Source organism: Triticum aestivum, chromosome 2B (genome assembly GCF_018294505.1).
Source record: "Triticum aestivum cultivar Chinese Spring chromosome 2B, IWGSC CS RefSeq v2.1, whole genome shotgun sequence".
Classification (NCBI taxonomy): Eukaryota; Viridiplantae; Streptophyta; class Magnoliopsida; order Poales; family Poaceae; genus Triticum; species Triticum aestivum.
Genome location: NC_057798.1, coordinates 522,325,953 through 522,344,893, shown reverse-complemented (window position 1 = coordinate 522,344,893; position 18,941 = coordinate 522,325,953). Strand labels below are relative to the sequence as shown.

At 51.8% G+C, this 18,941-nt stretch overlaps 2 protein-coding genes across 3 annotated transcripts; both read left to right on the top strand.

The window, feature by feature from the left end:
* Nucleotides 1–4,530: 4,530 nt before the first annotated feature.
* LOC123045796 (uncharacterized) lies at nucleotides 4,531–14,544 on the top strand. 2 transcript variants are annotated; one of them, XM_044468972.1, is made up of 3 exons: nucleotides 4,539–5,102; nucleotides 12,639–12,718; nucleotides 13,419–14,544. In XM_044468972.1, the coding sequence occupies exons 1-2, from the start codon at nucleotides 4,797–4,799 to the stop codon at nucleotides 12,708–12,710; spliced, it is 378 nt and encodes a 125-aa protein (XP_044324907.1). In that variant the 5' UTR covers nucleotides 4,539–4,796; the 3' UTR covers nucleotides 12,711–12,718; nucleotides 13,419–14,544. The 2 variants fall into 2 exon arrangements, with proteins under 2 accessions (XP_044324908.1, XP_044324907.1); XM_044468973.1 differs by lacking the exon at nucleotides 12,639–12,718 and having other exon boundaries at nucleotides 4,531–5,102.
* Nucleotides 14,545–15,828: 1,284 nt separating this feature from the next.
* On the top strand, nucleotides 15,829–18,554 carry LOC123041559 (very-long-chain 3-oxoacyl-CoA reductase 1). The gene is made up of 3 exons (XM_044464154.1): nucleotides 15,829–16,496; nucleotides 17,239–17,308; nucleotides 18,046–18,554. Exons 1-3 carry the CDS (start codon nucleotides 15,868–15,870, stop codon nucleotides 18,301–18,303), a joined length of 957 nt encoding a protein of 318 aa, XP_044320089.1. The 5' UTR covers nucleotides 15,829–15,867; the 3' UTR covers nucleotides 18,304–18,554.
* Nucleotides 18,555–18,941: the final 387 nt, after the last annotated feature.

Genomic DNA, 18,941 nt, shown 5'->3' with positions numbered 1-18,941 from the left:
CTTTCACAGACAAATACAGATCTACTCCCTTCTCCCATTTTTTTTTGAAAGATCCCTCCGTTTCAAAATAAGTGTCTCAACTTTGTACTAACTCTAGTATAAAATTACATCAAAATTGAAACATTCATTTTGAGACGGAGAGAGTATGTTGGATGGCAAAGTGCGTCCAGATAGTTCTGTCCGGACGTTAGCAGGCTATTTAAAGATCGGTGTTGAAAATGACCTTATTGCCAATAAAAAGAAAAGGAGCGCCACCTCTGGTCGAAACAAATGTAAACACGAGGTTCTTTCCGACACATAGAACCTCAACATGCAAAGAGCATGCTATGGCACAAGGCAGCTCAGATGTCAATTTTCGGGTAATCAAGTTTTATGCTGGCCATCCGTGAGATTTTGACCATCTAATTTATTAGTTACTTAGAGCATTTTCAACCGCGCCCCCAACAAAGCCACCCAGACGATTTTTCGGCCGCCGGTGCCAAAAAATCGGCCCAGTCGCGCCCCCAGGGGTTCATTTTTTGCCGGTTCGAGCCGAAATTGGCGCCGGCGGACCCAACCCGAACCCGGCGCGCTGGGGGTCGCTCGGGGGCGCCGAGCGAATCTTTTATGACGCGAAAGCACCGTGGGCCAGCCGCGTCAGCGACTCGGCTCCCCTCTCGCCGCTTCGTCGTCCTCATCACCTCGTTTCCCGCGGCGAATCAATGCCAAAGCTGCGCGCGCTGCCGCGCCGGTCAGCCTCCATTGATGCCTCACGGGCGGCGCAGTGAAGTCAGAGCGACGCGCGTCCCCTCGGCCGCCACGTCTCCAGCCACGCGTAACGCGCCGGCCAGCCTACCGCGCGACGCTTCCACCTATATAAGCCGAGAACTAGCGCGTCGGAGATACGCACGCACACTACACCGTCGACGCGCCCACTTCTCCCTTTTCCTCCTCTCGCCGTCTCCAGCTCAGAAGGATGGCCGAGCGCTTCCCAGGCGACGGCGCGGCGGCGAATGGTTTTGGCCGCCGCCATCTGCACGAGGCCGAGTACCTGGCCCCGTCGGACATGCGGGTGCCCGGGTCGTGGAGGATCAGCGCCGGCGGCGTGCCGGTGCCACCACCGCTCACCGGGGCGGCGCGGCGTGCGGAGATCGCACGCATCCGCGCGTCCCTGCCGCGGGCGGCGAGGGAAGGCCCGCGGTACACCCCCGACAGCCCGCTCTGGGAGCCCTATTTCCGCCGCCGACACGCCGAGCAACTCGAGGCGACGAACGGCGTCGTGCCCTTCGGCAGGCTCAACTCCGAGGACCGGCGCCGGTGGTGGGGCGTACCCGGCCGCACGTTGGAGGCCGTCCTCGAGTACATCGAGGGCGGCAACACGCCGCGCCTCGAGTACCCAGCCCCTCCCCCCCCCCCGACCTTCTCCCGCCGCCGTGGGAGCTCCTGGACGCCGAGGCGCATGGAGCGGCCCGGCGCGTCCTCCTCCTCGTTCGGCTGCTCGTCGGGCTCTCCCTGCCTCCGCCCTGTCAAGCCGGAGCCCCAGGACACGCCGGTCAGCGCGCGCACCCGCAGCTCCTCCGGCGTCCGCATCGGCGACTCCAACCCCCCATCCGACCGCTTCGTCCTCGTCGAGCCCAAGCCGGAGCCCAGCCTCCCCCCGGAGTACGAGGAGATAGCCCGGCGGCTTCTCCGACGAGGATGCCTTGCAGTGGGCGCGGGATGACTACCTCCGCGACGAGATGGTCCGGTAGCACCGGGCCCTGGAGGACATCGAAGCCCGCAAGCGCGAGCGCGAGGACGAGCACGGCGTCGTCATCCTCGACAGCGACGACGAGGAGGCCGCCCTCGGACCGTCCAACCCGCCGCGCCAACCGGGGGAGGGATGCAGCAGGGACGGCGGCGGCGGAGGAGGCGACGACGACGATGACGACGTCGACGACGACGACGGCGGCGACTACACGCGATTCTACAGCCTACTCGGCATGTAGCGGGCGGCGGGGGGGGGGGGGGGGAGCGGCGAGGCGGACGGCGATGGAGACGGCGAGTGGCAGCCCCTGGTAGTTTTTTTTTCTTTTTTTTTTGTAAAATATATTTAAGTTTGAACGAACTCGTCGAAGTTTGCAATGAATTTGCGCCTTTTTGTGCCGCGTTTACATTTTTTAAAATAACATGGGCGCCGTGATTGGGGGGCATCACGCCCCCAGCGCATGGGTTAGCACCGGTGTGCCTCCAGGGGGCGATTTTTAGCCTCTCCTGAGGGGCCAACGGCTGAAGATACTCTTAAGCATCGTCAACTTTCAACGCCCACACTCGCAAAAAAAGAAAAAAACGTTTCAACGCCCACACAGCCTGCATGCATTGCATGCCCACTCTAAGAAGTGACCCGTCACACCTCGGTAGACCATGCTATCGATTACCATTTGTATGGATTGTTGGGACAAACGATTTTTACGGTATTTCTCTTTGTTTGAATTGTTCACGGTAGTTTCTCAGGATTGGCATCCTTTTATAAAAATATTATTGGTTGTGTGAGCGCGCAGGTACGCACATGTCATTGCCCCAAGCCATGATCCCCCAAGCCTCAAACTCGGCCACCTAAGAGCTTCTCCACTAGCGTCCCAGGATGCCCTTTCAGGCCACTTTTTGGACGCCGGCGGGCAAAAAATGCCCCACTCAGCCCCTTAAGACCTCACTTTTCGTCGGATTTGATGAAAAACACTGCCGGCGAGCTCAGCCCACACCTAGGCTATCGGGGGGCGTCTTGAAGCACCGGCGCTTTTGCTTAACCAATCCCTTTGCCCCACGTCAGCCACCCCCCTCTCTCCTTTCCTCCTCTCTCTCCTCTCTTTTCTTTTTTCTTCTGCCCACCCCCTCTCTCTCCTCTCATCTGCACGCCGAGCTGCACGAGGAGGAGCCGTGGCCGGAGCTCGCACTCGCCGCGCATGGCCGTGGCCGAAGCTGACCGCAACGCATGGCCCGGCGGTGAGCTCGAGCTCGCGCGCGGTTGGAGCGGAGCACGCATGGCCGGCGCGGAGCGGAGAGCGTGCGTGGCCGTGGCGGAGCTCGCGTGGAGGCTCAGCCGCGGCGACGTCGGCTTCTCGTCGGCCTCGAGGTCGGCGCACACGACCGCGATGGCCTTGGCCTTGGAGTCGGCGACGACGAGCCGGGAGATGCAGCAGAGCTGCGGCAGAAGGTGCAGGCCGGCGGCGTGGCCGGGTTGGGCTTGCTGTGGTAGCAGAGCGCGAGCTGCACGCCTCTGACCTTGTATCGGCAAGGAGTCCGAGTACTTGCTGCCCATCTTCTTTTCCCGCTCCCTATTGGCCTCGGCAAGGGCCGCCTCCAGGAGCCGCAGCTCGCCGATGAACTTGAGCGGCGACAACCACACCATGGGCTCCGCTGCCAACAGGTTCAGCAGCACGGAGCACGCGCCGTGGCCGCGCTTCATCGCCACCGAGTAGGCAGAGGGGGAGGCGGCGTGGGCATGGCCGGGGCGGAGGAGGAGCGCGCGGCGGCCGGGCGGAGCGGCACGGGCGCGGTCGTGGACGCCCGCCTGGACGGCGCGGCCGGGACGGCGTGGGCGTGGCCGGGGCGGAGCGGCGCGGGCGCAGCCGTGGACGGCCGCCTGGACGGCGCGGTCGGCGGCCTGGAGCTGCTCGGCGGAGAGGCCTCCCAGGTCGCCGTCCCGAGGCTGCCGGCTGGGAGCTGGGCCTCGAGCTACACGCCGGACTTGGAGTAGAGCTGCACGTCGGACTTCGAGGAAGGTAGAGGCTCTCGGTGGCGGAGATCCACGAGGGCGCCATCGGCCGGGGCTTGAGGATGGACACGTTTGAGAAAATCTTTGTCCCAGGACCAAAATCTTCGCCGGCAGCCCTCCAGGCGGCGAAAAAAATGCCTCCTGGGGGGCTCAACGCTGGAGATGCTCTAAGCTCTCATAGCCTACATTATTTGCTATAGGTTTATGACCAAACTGCTGTTTTGCTGCGATTGCTTGAGATGCATTCGTCATTCTTCTCGCAGGGTTCCAATTTTGTGTTCAGATTGCAGCACATTGTCATTTCTTTTGAGAACTCCAATACTCAATGTCCTTCATCTTGTTCGCGATGAAAAGTATATCGTAAATAAATTTCATGTAATGCATTCAAACAGTTATGTTTCCTAGTCTCAATATTTCAAATTTCCTACAGAAATTATTGGGATGTGACACACAGTCTGTTAAAAAAAATTGACAAAAAGATTCTATGAAATTGTTTTCTGTACCTTCATTTTATTTTCAAAAGACCTTCATTTCAAATGATCTTTCAATTATAACTTGTCGTGCTATTATGTTTCTTCAATCTCTACTACTATTAAACAAGCAAACATATCTTTTTTGAATACACCCCGCTTAGCGTACATGCAATAACATGGAGCAATTAGAGCCTCACGATCAGACCCACTTATTTAGGTCTAACCGTCAATATCACAACTAATTCTTGCCTAAGTGCATTTAGCAATTTTAAAGGACGGACGAAAACTCTGCCATCCCCCGTCCGCTGATCCCACTAATCTATCCGCTCCGCTAATCCCTCCGTCACTTCTTCCCCTTCCGCTCCGCTAATCCCTCCGTCACTTTCTCCCCTACCAAAAATCCCTTCCGCTGGCGTCCCCATGAAGGCAGGCACGCAGCCTGTAGACACATCATCGCCACCGCTCCTCCGCTCCGCCGGCCGTCCAGGCCCACGCCATGCCTTCTCCCCACGCGGCATCGCCTCCATCGGCCCTCCACGCCCCACTTCCCTTGTCGGAGGTCCCTCCATCTTTTCACTTCCTCGGTCGAGATGCCGCCGCCCAACCACCGCATCTCACCCGCGGGCCTCTTCGGCGCCCCTGACCCGCCGCCCTCCCAGTGCTCCCTCACACCTCTCCCTTCTCGGTGCCCACAAGCCGTCCTCCTGGCGCTCCCCACTCCATCCCACAAAGACAAAATCGAGACGGCGGCAGGTGCCCGCATCGCCGGCTCGCCGCACTTCGCTGGCCAACAACCGTCGCGGGCGTTCCCTGATCCCTTCGAGCAGCAGCAGCAATGGGCGCCCAATCCCCTCCATGCGTCCGTGCTCTCCGCCTGGGAGTTGCTCTGTTGCCAGGTACGATGGTCCATGCCGGCGGCCATGACGCGTGATGCTTTGTTGTTAGGAACGACTTACTTTGCATGAACTGCTTAGCTCGTGAGTTTTGCATCAGCCGCTTAGAGCAAGTCCATGTACATATTAATTCATCTCAAGCTATTGCAGATCGTTCTTCAGTAAAACAAATTTGTACTATATTTCACTTCAATTTAATTGGTGTGGCACAACTATTCACTTTAGGAGATTCAAGACTTCTATCTCATAAGATATTCAATGGATATTTTGTGAAACTATTTCTACCTCGGTGTTTGTCCAGAAGAAAGAAACTCATGTGAGTGACACTCAGTAGCCTTATTTTTAGAGAAAAGGCCAAGGCCCGACTTTATAGATAAAGCCACACGGCAGCGTCACGAATACCCAATGCTCACACGAACACAGAGCCACAGAGAAAGGTAAATAGACCCAAAGTAGTAGCGATACAGGCAGCTGCCAAACACGGCACGCAGGCCGGGAAGAGAAGAAGACCTAATCCCGCAAACTACAGCACCAAAATTATACACCATGATTCGTCCCGGAGATCTGAGAGGCTGAAGCCCGAATTTTGGCGATGAGCAGGTCCAGGGCGTCCCGATCTGGCTCCTTAGTCAATGATCTCCACTGCTGCAAGAATATACATGATTTGAAAAGAACATCAGCAGGCTTAGATGGGAAGGTAAGATCAATAGTAAATTTGTTTCTAATGGTCCATAGTGCCCAACATAAGGCTCCCAAGCCAACCCAGAATACCCTCCTGGTGACCCCTACCAGAGATTTGGCTAGGGTTCTAATATCTGAGAAAGAGGAGGGATTCCAGGAGACCCGAAGCCAGGATCTGACGCAAGCCCAAACTAATTTGGCGAGAACACAGTTGAAAAAGATGTGATTAGAGTTTTCCAAAGCCCCACACAAGTTACAGAATTCCGAGCCCGGCCCATTGCGTTTTTTGATCTGATCAGCAGAAGGGAGGCGACCACGGAAGGCTTGCCAGAGGAAAATCTTAATCTTAGGAGGGACCTTAGATTTCCAAACACAAGAGAATCTAGCCGAAGTAGTACCACCAATCAGTCTAGAGTACGACGATTTGACCGAGAATATACCAGAGGCAGTAAGCGGCCAAACCACCGAGTCGGCCTCCTCCGAGAGCACAGGGAAGAGGGCAGAAAGACTTTGCCATTCTTCCAACTCTTCAGGAGACAGGGCCCGACGAAAAGCCAAGTCCCAATTATTAGCAGCCACCTCCGCGATGGAGATTTGCGGATTGGGGCAATAAGAGAACAGAACCGGAAAGCTAACAGCCAGGGGAGCATCCCCAGACCACCAATCTAACCAAAAACGAACAGCGGACCCATTACCCACACAAAACTTAACGTGCTCCAGAAAAATCGGTCGAACTTTAACAAGGGCTTTCCAAAACTGCGAACCGCGCCGTGCGGGGGCAAACATAGGGTTGGAGTTAGGATAATATTTAGCCTTAAGAATCGAAGACCACAGCACATCGGCCCCAACTGTCATAATTTTCCACCACCACTTAACGAGCAGACAAATATTCATCACCCGAGTATTAATAATGCCTAACCCCCCAAGATTTTTAGGCTTGCACATCAACTGCCACTTGACCAACCTATACTTTCTTTTGTTATCAGCAGAATTCCAATAAAAGCCACCCCTATGTTTGTCGAAGCTAGCATGCACTCCATCCGTGAGACGATAAAAACCCATAAGGAACATCGGGAGAGAGGATAAGCAAGAGTTGATTAGAGCCACTTTGCCAGCATTGGTATTATACCTACCCCTCCAAGGAAGCACCCTATTCCCCACTTTAGCAACCATCGGAGCGAAGTCTTTCGCGTGAAGCAGACCAGGAGAGATAGGCAGACCTAAATATTTGAAAGGAAAGGAACCTAAGGAGCAGTTGAGGAGCCTGGCCACCCGCAAGGCCTCCGCCCGGTCAACCCCCGTCACCATAACCTCACTCTTGGCGAAATTGATCTTAAGACCAGAAACAGCTTCGAAACACAACAGAATAAATTTCAGATTGGCAATACAGGCATTGTCCAACTCTACCAGGATGATTGTATCATCCGCATATTGTAGATGAGAGACCCCTTCCGGAAGTAGGTGAGAAACCACAGGGATAATATGACCACATCGAGCCGCTTTGGAGAGCATACAGGAGAAGGCGTCAGCCACAAAGTTGAAAAGAACAGGGGAGGCCGGATCCCCTTGGCGGAGGCCCCTCCCATTCGCAAAGAAGTTGCTAATAGCACCATTTACGGCAACTGCAGTGTGGCCACCCGAGACCAACTGCATGATACGGTGAACATAAGCACCGTCGAACCCTTTGGCAAGAAGAATCTGCCTGAGAAAAGGCCAGCTAACCGAGTCATACGCTTTTTCGAAGTCTAGCTTGAGGATAATGGCTTTGGATTTCCGCACATGAAGGTCATGAACAATCTCATGAAGGGAGAGAATACCATCTAAAATAAAACGCCCTTTGATAAAAGTAGACTGGAAGGGACTAATAACTCTGTGAGCTACCGGAGACAACCGGTTCGCAAAGCCTTTGGAAGGGAACTTGGCAAAGTTGTTAATCAACGCTATAGGCCGGAATTGGGAAATGACATCAGCACCCTTTACCTTAGGGATCAGGGATATAACAGCATAGTTCAGGCGAGAGATGTCGACAGTACCAAGACAAAAACCCTGAATAACGTTACACACCAACTGTTTCAACTGGGGCCAAAATTTCCGAAAGAAAGGGATGGAGAAGCCATCAGGCCCGGAAGGAGCATTAAGATTGGCAGAATTAACCACATCCCAGATTTCCTGATCGGAGAGCGGAATCATCAAGGATGCATTCTCCTCAGGAGAAATTTTAAGACCGGAACTCCAGAGGTGGGGGGAGATGGACAGGCCCGATGGAGGTTTAGCTCTTAACAGAGACGAAAAGAAGTCCACAACGTGAGCCATAATCACGGATTGATCAGAAGAGCGCATACCATTAATCAACAGGCTATTAATCTCGCAACGCCTACGCCTACCGTTTGCGATTGCAAAGAAGTAAGCAGTAGGAGCGTCCCCTTTGAGAGTCCAATTAAGGGTGCCCCTCTGGCGCCAATAGATCTCTGCCTGATGGTGCAGCTGCAGAAGAGCAGCCTCCAGATTATAGCGAACAGCCCAACCATCCTCAGAGAGCCCAATAGAGTCAGCAGTACGGTCCAGCTCCAGGATCTGATTTTCAAGGAAGGCTTTGGTGCGGTGATCCTCCGCTGCACGATTACGCGACCAGCCTCTAAGAAATTTTCGTAAGGCATAAGCACATGACTGCCAATCATCCAGAGGGCCAAAAGAGCGGGAGTTGTGCGAAAGGGATTGGGAGATCTTCGCCGCAACCATGTCAACAAAGCCCTCAACAGACAGCCAAGAAGCATCAAACTGAAATCTAGCCGGAGGTCTATTGCGAATGGAACCATCATCAAGAATCAAGGGGGTGTGGTCTGACCCCACGATGCACTTAGCGAAAAGAGAGGACCTAGGAAACAAGGCATCCCAACTGGGACACAGGAAGACACGATCAAGCACGGATCTGATAGGGTTCACCTGATGATTAGACCAAGTAAAGCGGGCTCCCCCCCCCCCCCCCCGAGGAAGCTCCCGAAAAGCGTTGGCACTAATAAAGTCGTTAAAGCATTGGCTAAAGACCAGGAAAAATTATCATTATTCTTGTCAAGAGGGCATCGCAGAAGGTTAAAGTCTCCCCCAATAACCATCGGAAGAGTACATGACTCAATCTTGATCGAAAGTTCATCAAGGAAAAGATGCGAAAAGGAGTGATCCGCGGGCCCATAAACAACTATAAATTCACAGAGGGTATTCATAGATCTGTGCGAGAGAACCACACTAGCCCAATAAAACCCATGATCAAAAGCAACAAAGTCAAAAATGTCCTTATTAGAACCGATCATAATCCCTCCAGAGTGGCCCGAAGCCGGTACAGATTGCCAATGAAATCTATCCATACCCACGATAGCAGAAAGCTCACTGGGGGAAAAGGAATCCTTAAATGTTTCAACCAGCCCCACAAAGTCAATAGAATTAGAATGGACCAAATCTTTCAGTTGGTCACGGCGCCCCCTAGCACCGAACCCTCTAATATTCCAGAATAAGGCCCTCATTTATACGAAAGGTTCTTGATACGGAGGCTCGACCTGCTGGGGGCCACACAGGGTTTAGATCGTTTATTAGTGCCCCTCTTAGCAAGGCAGGATGAGGGCTGGCCACTACCAGCACCCGAAGCCTCCCCCACACCACAACCAACATCTACGACCCGCGAGGCAACGGCGTCGTTGGCTTTCGCAATGGCCGCTTGGGCCAATTCATTAGCCCGAATAATAGCAAGAAGCGAACTGGGAGAGCCAACAGAAGTGTCAACCACCAAACCCACGTCCGACATAATATTGAAAAGATGATCATCAGACATCGAAGGTAAACCACCCGAACCGGAGAAACAGCGACAGATGGGGATGGGGAGGTACCTGGGGGAGGGAGGTCCTTCGCCGCTGCCCGCTTCTCCGCCCTTTCCAGAATAGAGCCACCAGAATGGGACACCCGCCTACCTTTGCGGGCCGTGGACACCGGGGAGCGGATAACAGGCGACCGCGCAGCAGAAGAGCCAGCGTGGGGGCCCGAGCGGGACATGGAGCCCAGATCATGATCAAGACGCCGGCAGATCCCCGTCATGGATTGCTTCGAGCCCGAAGAGGTCCGACTCTTAGCCGAGTACTTGCGAACTGAGGATTTCTTCTTCGAGGGGTGTTGGGATTCCACCATGTCTCGAGCAGGAGAGCCAGGGAGATCTTCAATACCCGAACGAGTGGGGGAGATAGGGCGGGCCGGAAGGTTGGAGCATGCAGCAGACACAGGAGTAGCCGAGCAGGGCGGAGCCTTAGACAGATCAGCAACAGCAGAGGGGGCCATCTGGGCAGAAGGGGGAATCACTACATCTTCACGAGGAGCATCACCAACAGGCGCTTGAGAGTGAAATAGCTCACGTTCTGAGTCTGCCAAGCCGTCCCATTCAGATTGAGTGAAGCGGAGATTAGACCCAAAACTTTGATTGGGGCCACCAAAAGAACCATCCCCATCCTTGTCATGTTTATCCGAAGGATTAGCAGGAGTAGGGGGGAGGTGGAGCATGGAAATCCGCCGCCGCCCCCTCCACCCGCACTCGCAACCTGATGCCATTGGGAGAGGGATAGACATCAATGAAGCCATGCACCCGATCAGGAACAACACACCAGACCTTCATCCGAGCAGGACCAACCTTGTTCAAAGACTCCTCATCCACCTCAATGGGTTTCCCAATGAAAACCCCAAAGGACATGAGGAAAGCAGACGAGCGCAGACTACCAGGTAAATCATCAATCAACACCCACACTTGAGACAGAGGACCAACTGCAGTGCCGTTGGATGCAGCCGCTTTGACAGAAACCACCAGTTGATTAAGAGGTAAGGTGAAGCTGGTGCAGGAAGCGATCATTCGCAGGCAATCTTTGGAGGGGAACACCACAGAGAAGTCAAAATCTGACAACTGCACAACTTGCCAGTCCCAACCAGCCACATCCCAGATGCGAAGCCCTTCCAGCAGAGTTTGGGGGGAGATCTTTTGGTCTTTGACAGAGACAATAGCCGCGTTGGACAGCGTAGGAGCCACCTCCCGAACAGGCAGGTCACCATCGAAGGCGAAGAAGGAGCAGCCAGGAAGACCCAGACCAAACTGGATGACCGCGGGAGGTTTCTGCCTATCCATGCAGTTAACCGTGAGGTGACCATCAGAGCGACAAATCAAGCAGAATGGTGGATTGGTGCATCGAGACTGAAAGTGGCCCGGTCTGTGGCAAGCGAAGCAAGTAAGCGCTGAGGGGTTGCTGTGGGAGGAGGAGGAGGGGCGGGATTGTTGCTGCGACGGGGGAGGAGGAAGGATCCCATCCCCAGGAACCGGACCAGGCGGCCGACGCGCCGGCCCCGCGAAGGATCGAGGCGGCGGACGAAAGCCAGGTCCGGCCCCAAAAGAGCGAGGAGGGGGGGGGCGGAGGTAGGGGCCGGGACGGGGCCGACGGGCCACGCCCAACACCCGGAGCCGGGAGGGAAGCCGAGGACGAAGACACCCCACCGCCAGAAGCCACCGCCGCCTCCCACGGATCCAACACCGGGGAAGGAGAGGGACCAGACCCAGAGCCCTGCAGGCCAGATCCAGTCACCCCCTCCTTCATCGGGTGCTGCTCCCGCTCCGGACCCGAAGCCCAGGCCTCGCGGGCACGAACCGCCTGCTCGCGTGCCGCATGCTCCCGACTCCAGCCTGGAGCGTAGCGAGGCCTCAAGCTCCAAATCCAACACGGAGGCGGGGGAGTCCTCGCGGCGCCGCTTGCTACCAGAAAGCGCCTCGCAAGAGGAACCCCTAGACTTGTCCATGGAGATCACCGCAGCAAAAGGAAGAAGGAGGGGTGGAGGTGGGGGGGATCTGATGATGCGACGGATGGGAAGACGATAGCGGCGCAAGTCGGCGGCAGAAGCAGGAAACCCTAGCAGGAGGGATACCGAGCCGCGAGGGATCCACATATAGCCCAAGCGAGCCGTGCCCCCCTGGGCCCGACTCGCCAAATGGGCCGGAGAGGAACGGGGAGCCGGTCACCGGGCGGGGGACCCAACTGGGCCAAGAGAAACAAGCGGGGGGAAATCGATAACCGAAGAGAGGGAGGGGGGAGGGGGAGGCCCACTAGCCAGCACCGCCCCAACAGGCCCAGCAGGCCCACACGGGGAGAAGGCCCGCGAACCGGCGGCCACTACACATGGATCTGGATCTAGGGTACACGTAGCGACCAGCAGCCCCACCGCCGCCGCCGCCGGCGATGGAGCCCCCGCCGCCAGAGACGGAAAGGGAGATGGAGAGCCTCCAAGCTCCCCATCAGGAGCACGACCCAAGACACCAGGCGCAGGGGACGCGAACGCAAGCTTACCAGATCTACGCCGACGTCGCGAGACCCGGAGCCAGCCGTCGGCCGACGGAGGCACCCCCAACTGCCGGCCCCGACCCCCGGGGGCAAACTTACGAGGGCGAGGGGCGGCGCAGGTGACCCCCACCTCCCCAGAGCAGGTCACCGCACCACCGGGGGAGGAAGGTAGAGACCGCGAATCCTCCTCATCCGACAGCAGCGCCCAAAAACGAGATCCAAGAACCGGCAGCGAAGAGAGGGAAGGGGAGAGATCCACCTGCGGGGAAACAGGAGAGGATAGGGGGAGGGGAGCTACGCATGAAGGTGAGGGCGACCGGACGCCGGCCACCGGGGAAGGGCGGGGAGCAGATCTGCCGAGGCGAGGAGGAGAAGGAGGGGAGGGGAGGGGAGGGAGAAAGGAAGGAGGAGCCATCGCGTCAATCTCCACTCACTCAGTAGCCTTATAGTAGATATTTGTGACTGAGTTGGCTTGCATCGCTAATGTTAATTGTGGCTTTCGCAGGTTCAGGAAGAGCTATTTTGTGCACATGAGTTGCTATTGGCAGTGGACAAATTATCTATGCAGAGAGCTTAGAGAAAAAAGTGAGTGGTTCAATTTTATGTGATGGGAATGTTCACAAGGCATCTTAAATTTTGGATAGAAATAAACCCATAAAGAATTTAGAATTGTGCTTGCTCACAGATTTCTTGCAGTGATTATTAGTAGATTTGTTCTGCAAAACAATTATATTATAGTTTAACTTGTCTATATATTGCTTCACATTTGTGTGTTTTAAGGTGAATTCAATACAGATCATGGTAGCTATAGCAGGTGGATGTTCATGAACAACATTGCTGCTAGCCACAAGCATCAAGTAATCGTATCAAGATTGCTTTGGTGTTGTGGTCCCATAAACATCAAATGTTTGTATGCTAATTGGTAACAGGCCGATTTAGACTGGATAATCTACTGGTTTTGGGACTGACTTGAACAAGTAAAAATTTATGGGTAATCAAGGTAAATGCTCACCCAAAGGGCAACAAATTGGTTGTCGTTTTTCTAGCAACCGGACAAAAGGTCCATTTTCAAACTTTCAAAAAAAGGTCCATTTTCAAAGCATTGTTTGAACTTTTCCTCTGAATTCATAGTAGTAAATTTTGTTCTCATTTGCTCTAGCTGTAGAATTACTTAAGGTGGATTAAGAGTTGTTCCTTTCTATTTTTATGAATTTATATCTGTTGGTTCATTGATTATCTATGAACTGAAATGATTCCCTCTTGTCGACTGTTGGATGGCGCACAGAATGTAACCTCCCAAGTAGACTATCTCTGGCAGAGGAAAACTTCCACCGAATCGACATGAAGCTCCATACCCATGTGGGTGCTCGGGCGGTGGCGATGACTGCGCCGGCGCCAACATGCCATCCCTTAGCCTGCTTTGCTTGATGCCAGCCTCGCCGCCTGCGTCGGAGAGGCAACTGTAGGTCAGGATGCTCCGGGAGATCACCACGCTTGGGCAAGATGAGCGTCACATCCTGGTCCAGCAAGGAGGATCATATGTGTACCAAGACCGGAGAAGAGCGCCGGCAAAGAATACGAGGCGAAGGAGGAGTTTGAAGCTCGAGTTGCGGCATGAGCAGAGTCCAAGAAGTGTAAACTTGCATCAAGTCACGAACAAAATCTCCACGTATTTTCTTCTGAATCTTGTGTTGTTTTGGTCATGATGGATCAGATATCAAAGGAAGGAGGTGACGATACAGGAGTGGGAGAACTGCCAGAAATCCAAATTCGAAGCCAAGATGAATGCAGAGCTCAGCATCCATGAACTTGTTGCACCGTCCAGATAAGACTGAAACAAATCTCAGCTGGTTGTAATTGTGCAAATTTTATTTCAGGTGCAGGCCGAGAAGGCGGGGGTGAAGAACAACTTCACCAAGAGGCTTCCCACATTGAGGCACAAGGTGGAGGGGAAGCAAGTGAGGGTCGAGGTGAGACGGGACCAGCAGGCAGTCTGGTTGGCGCGACAGGTGGAGCGCATCTGGAAGACCGGACACGTGCCGTCCCGGTTCCAGTGTTGCAACTGGTTCCTGTGCTGAAAACCAAACAAATTTCAGATTGCGTCTGAAATGCAATCTCACTGAAGAAGCTTGAATGTCTCGATGCAAGCCGTGGGACAAGATGCACATGCAATTATTTGAATCGGTGTGCTGCAGATGTTGGTTTGCTGTGTAGTCTGTACAATCTGAATGGCTATGACCTGAGCTACAGTAGCACGTTACCATTGATAACATGAGGTAATGCTAATGGTCTGGTGGCTAATGTAGTGAGATCTTGAAATCATCCTTTCTTTAAACTTAGTGGTAATGGTAGAAAAATAAAAAATATGGCATTTTATCTAGGAAAGATATATATCGGTTGCTCAGTTCCAGGATGGAATCTGGCTTGCTTGCTGCTTTGCCATAAGCCATTTTTGTTTGCGGCTGAATTTAGCTCATGATAGCTCAAAATGAAAGAAAAAAGACTAGCTAACTTGCTGCTTTGCCATAAGCCATTTTATATTGTCAAAAATATACTACTATCTTTTATCTTCACATTTATTGGCAATTATTTTTTGGCATTATTATTTTATCTCACTACTTTCCGGTTGCTTCCAAGCTTTTCTTGAAGAACAAATATTAAATTGTGAATTCATTTGAAACCCTGCCATCTTATAATGGAGAATCTATAAGAGAGTATTCAAGCATGTGTCTCTTCACACTTACATTGTAAGAGAGTCTTTGAAACTGTATATCTATTCTATCTGAGTGGAAATAGAGATGGATGTTGGTGATGTATTGAATCTCGATACATTGCAGGAGATCTCATCAAGATTTAATCTCGCAGAGTTTATCGAATGTATAGGAAGCATTGCATGTATATGTGGATTGAAAATTTATACTTTAACGTATTCAAATTTTGAACTCTAATAAGACGTGCATTGCACGTGCATGCTTACTAGTATGAAAAACAATTCAACTAAGAGAATTCTTGCAAAAAAATACTAAGAGGAACCCCTGCGGAATAATACTTAGTAGAGAGCTACTTTTTTTTTGCGCAGAAGTAGAGAGCTACTTCTTCCGCTCCTCGAAATAAGTGAGTGTTGACATCAACTTGATCTTAAAATAAGTAAATAAATTTAACCACTAGTTTCTGTTGAGGTATATGTATGAAGACCAACGAATATAATAGTCTGAAACTGCTCTTGAGAGAAATCTTTACACGCCTATATGGTTTTCAAGTTTGCAATCTATCCCTCAACTGTCGTAGTGCCAAAAAATGTCTTATATTTTAATATAAAGGGGCTGAGGGAGTATATATTTAAAAACAATATATATGGTCAAAAATTGATTTACACATGAACAAAACATGACTATTTGTAGATGAAGGGAATATAAGAGAAGCAGAGGTTTTAACCAGCACAGCAGGGTGTCCACCGCTGCACTAGCGCATTTCCCCTGTTCGCCATCCGAAGAGGGAAGTGGAGAAGACTCCCTCAGTTAACCCCAATCAAAATACCACTAGTAGTGAATTAAGTTAACAACGTTCCAGCATGTGGCGCTCCGACACCGCGAAACTCCTCGGCAAGCAGCCAACTGTCATCCTCTCCCCGGCCGTGGGGCTATATAAGCATGGCCGTCGATCGCATCATCGTCAAGCTCGAGCTACACCTTCCCACTGCCCAACCGTCTCACTGTTGCGTCAATTGCCATCGCATGGCCGGGGCAAGCGCGCAGCCCGCGTGGGCGCAGGCGCTCGCGGCGGTGGGCCTCCTCGTCGCGTCGCGCGCCGCGGTGCGTCTAGCGCTGTGGCTCTACGCGGCCTTCCTCCGCCCTGCCAAGCCGCTGCGCCGCCGCTACGGCGCCTGGGCCGTCGTCACGGGCCCCACGGACGGCATCGGACGCGCGCTCGCCTTTGAGCTCGCGGCCGCGGGGCTCAGCCTCGTCCTCGTCGGCCGCAGCCCTGATAAGCTCGCCGCGGTCTCCAAAGAGGTCAGGGCCAGGCACCCCGGCGCTGGGGTGCGCACCTTCGTCCTCGACTTCGCCGCAGACGGGCTCGCTGCCAACGTGGCGGCCCTCGCTGAGTCCATCCGGGGCCTCGACGTCGGCGTGCTCGTCAATAACGCCGGCCACTGCTACCCGTACGCGCGTTACTTCCATGAGGTTGACGAGGCGCTCACGAGGAACCTGATACGCCTCAACGTCGAGGCTCTCACGCGGATGACGCACGCCGTGCTCCCTGGCATGGTGCAGCGCAAGCGGGGCGCCGTGGTGAACATCGGGTCCGGCGCCGCCACCATCCTGCCGTCCGACCCGCTCTACGCCGTCTACGCTGCCACCAAGGCGTGAGTACTCCTCTCGGTCCGTTAAAATGCTCCCCACGTCGTCCCAGGCTTTTTTTTTTGGCTATCTTATAATTTTGGCATAAATCAGGGACCCACATTTTATTTTGAATCAGTAGCATATTTCATCTGATTTTTTAAATATGTTTTCAGTAGCTACAAATAGTGTCACATCGTTAAGCCGAGGTGTCGATGTTTACCTAATTTAAAATTTAAAATTTTCTTTACATTCTACTACAATGTTGGTGTGTATTATGCTATATTTTATTGCATTTAATTACTGTTCTCCCTCTCTTGGAGGCCACGTGACAGATACTGAAAAAGAATACACGACTTTTTTGTAACTAAAAAAATCTCACCATTTTTAGCTCCAAATTGTTGGATAATAATCATAATGTAAAAGCATACTAATATTTCCCCATTTTTCAATTCTGAATTTGTATTTTAAACTAAATTTAAGATAATAAACATATAAATTCTTTAAAGGTAAACCATTGTATGTGTAACTTGGAATATTATAGTAAGGATTTGTGTATTTGTACACCTTTGGATTGTTACAAACGTCCATTTTCTCTTTTCTTTGTGTATGTCACTGGTCTTCCTAGATTATTATATACAATAGACCGAGGGAGGGGGGCTCACAAGAAGTTACTTGCCCTCATCTCAGACGAAGTGATTTTGTTTCCTATTTTTCTAAACTTAAAAGTTTCTAAGAACCGGCAATAACGGTACTTTGGTCTATCAGATATGTCGATCAATTCTCACGAAGCCTATATGTTGAGTACAGGAACAAAGGTATCGACGTGCAATGCCAGGTACCAACTAATATCACTCTTATAGTCGATGCATTTCACTAACGGCTCAAAAGAAAATCTGCTTATTAACGTTTCTTTTTGTTTGATTTTTGAAATACATATTTTCATATCTGTTGGTCTCATGTAACCCTTTTGAATTCTCCAGCATGGAGTTGATAGTGGGCTGTTGTACTGAATTTCAGTTATCTCCATAAATATGGAAATGCATTTGCATGATTGTGATGTTTCTGTATATTTCATGGTAGCCGACACTTTGGAAAATATAAACAATAGTTTGACATTTTTATGATTTGACACTCCATTTGTTAAAGGTATGCCTTTCCCGCAAAAAAAGTACATTTTTGATGGGTCTCTCATTTAAAACATGATTTTTCTCATGCTTACATAAGTTAGTTCAATTAGTTGTGCACTTGTACTTCTACTGGACAGTGTGCAATAGCTACATAGCCACTGACGGGGATAGCAGTGACACGGGGTTTCAACAAGAAACCAAATTCATGCCATGTGAATATAGTGTGAGGACTTAACGAGTGTCACTTCAAAAATTAATGTCCTATAGCTTCTTCTTTTTGGCCCAAGGCATGTACTCCCTCCGTTTCAAAATAGATGACAGTTGGCATCGGTCTAAATTTAGTACAAAGTCGAGTCATTTATTTTGAAACGGAGGGAGTAAATCAGAAAAGCAGTTGGCATCGGTTCAATCGCAACTGATTGAATAATTTGTATGATGTGCGCAGGCACCCTGGTACGTTGCGACGAAAATGGCCTCGATCAGGCAGGCGTCCTTGTTTGCCCCGTCACCGGAGACGTATGCCCGTGCCGCCGTGCGCTACATTGGGTATGAGCCCCGGTGCACGCCTTACTGGGCGCACGCCCTCGTGTGGTTCCTCTTCACGGTCGTCCCTGAGCCCATCGCGGACAAGTATGTCCTTGGCGTGTCCCTCGGCATTCGTGACAAGGGACGCGCCAAAGAGGCCAGAAAGAAAGCCATGTGAGTGGCATGCGCGGTGAAAGAAAGGCTCATACGCTCTCAAAGATCGGCCCAGATGAAATTCTGTGTGTTAAATTCTACATGCCAACTGTAATAAGATGAATGATTGCGCAGCTATTTCGGTTGCCAGTCATCTTATATTGATGCTCTGACAGTGTGTATTGTGCTTGCACTTACCGCGTGTTTCTTGGATTTGGATGGCATATATACCATCTTGTTCCTTCTAGCTAATAAAAGGTCGTGCTCCTTCCGATCCGAATTAATTGAGGCATCTCTATACAATGTAAAGCGGAGGGAGAGACATATGTGGTAAGCAATACAAACTAATCCCCCCAAAAAATGTAAAGAGTAGGGAGTACAAAAAAAATCTGCAACAGCGTCGTAACCTAGGGGTGCAGCTATGTATCGCCTTGAGCGAGGCTGAGCAGCCACTCGCCTACAGCGAGTGTCCAGTTGGGCCGACCAATTAGCTTCCTGCAGATTAGTTTCATTTTCATTGTTTTTCTAAATTATTTTGCTTTGCTCATATTTTCAAGAAAAATCTGAATACTTATAACCAAAAATTATATCTAAACCATATAAAACACTTATATTTTCTTAATAAAATATTAAAATCACAATTTTGAAAAATGTTAACACAAT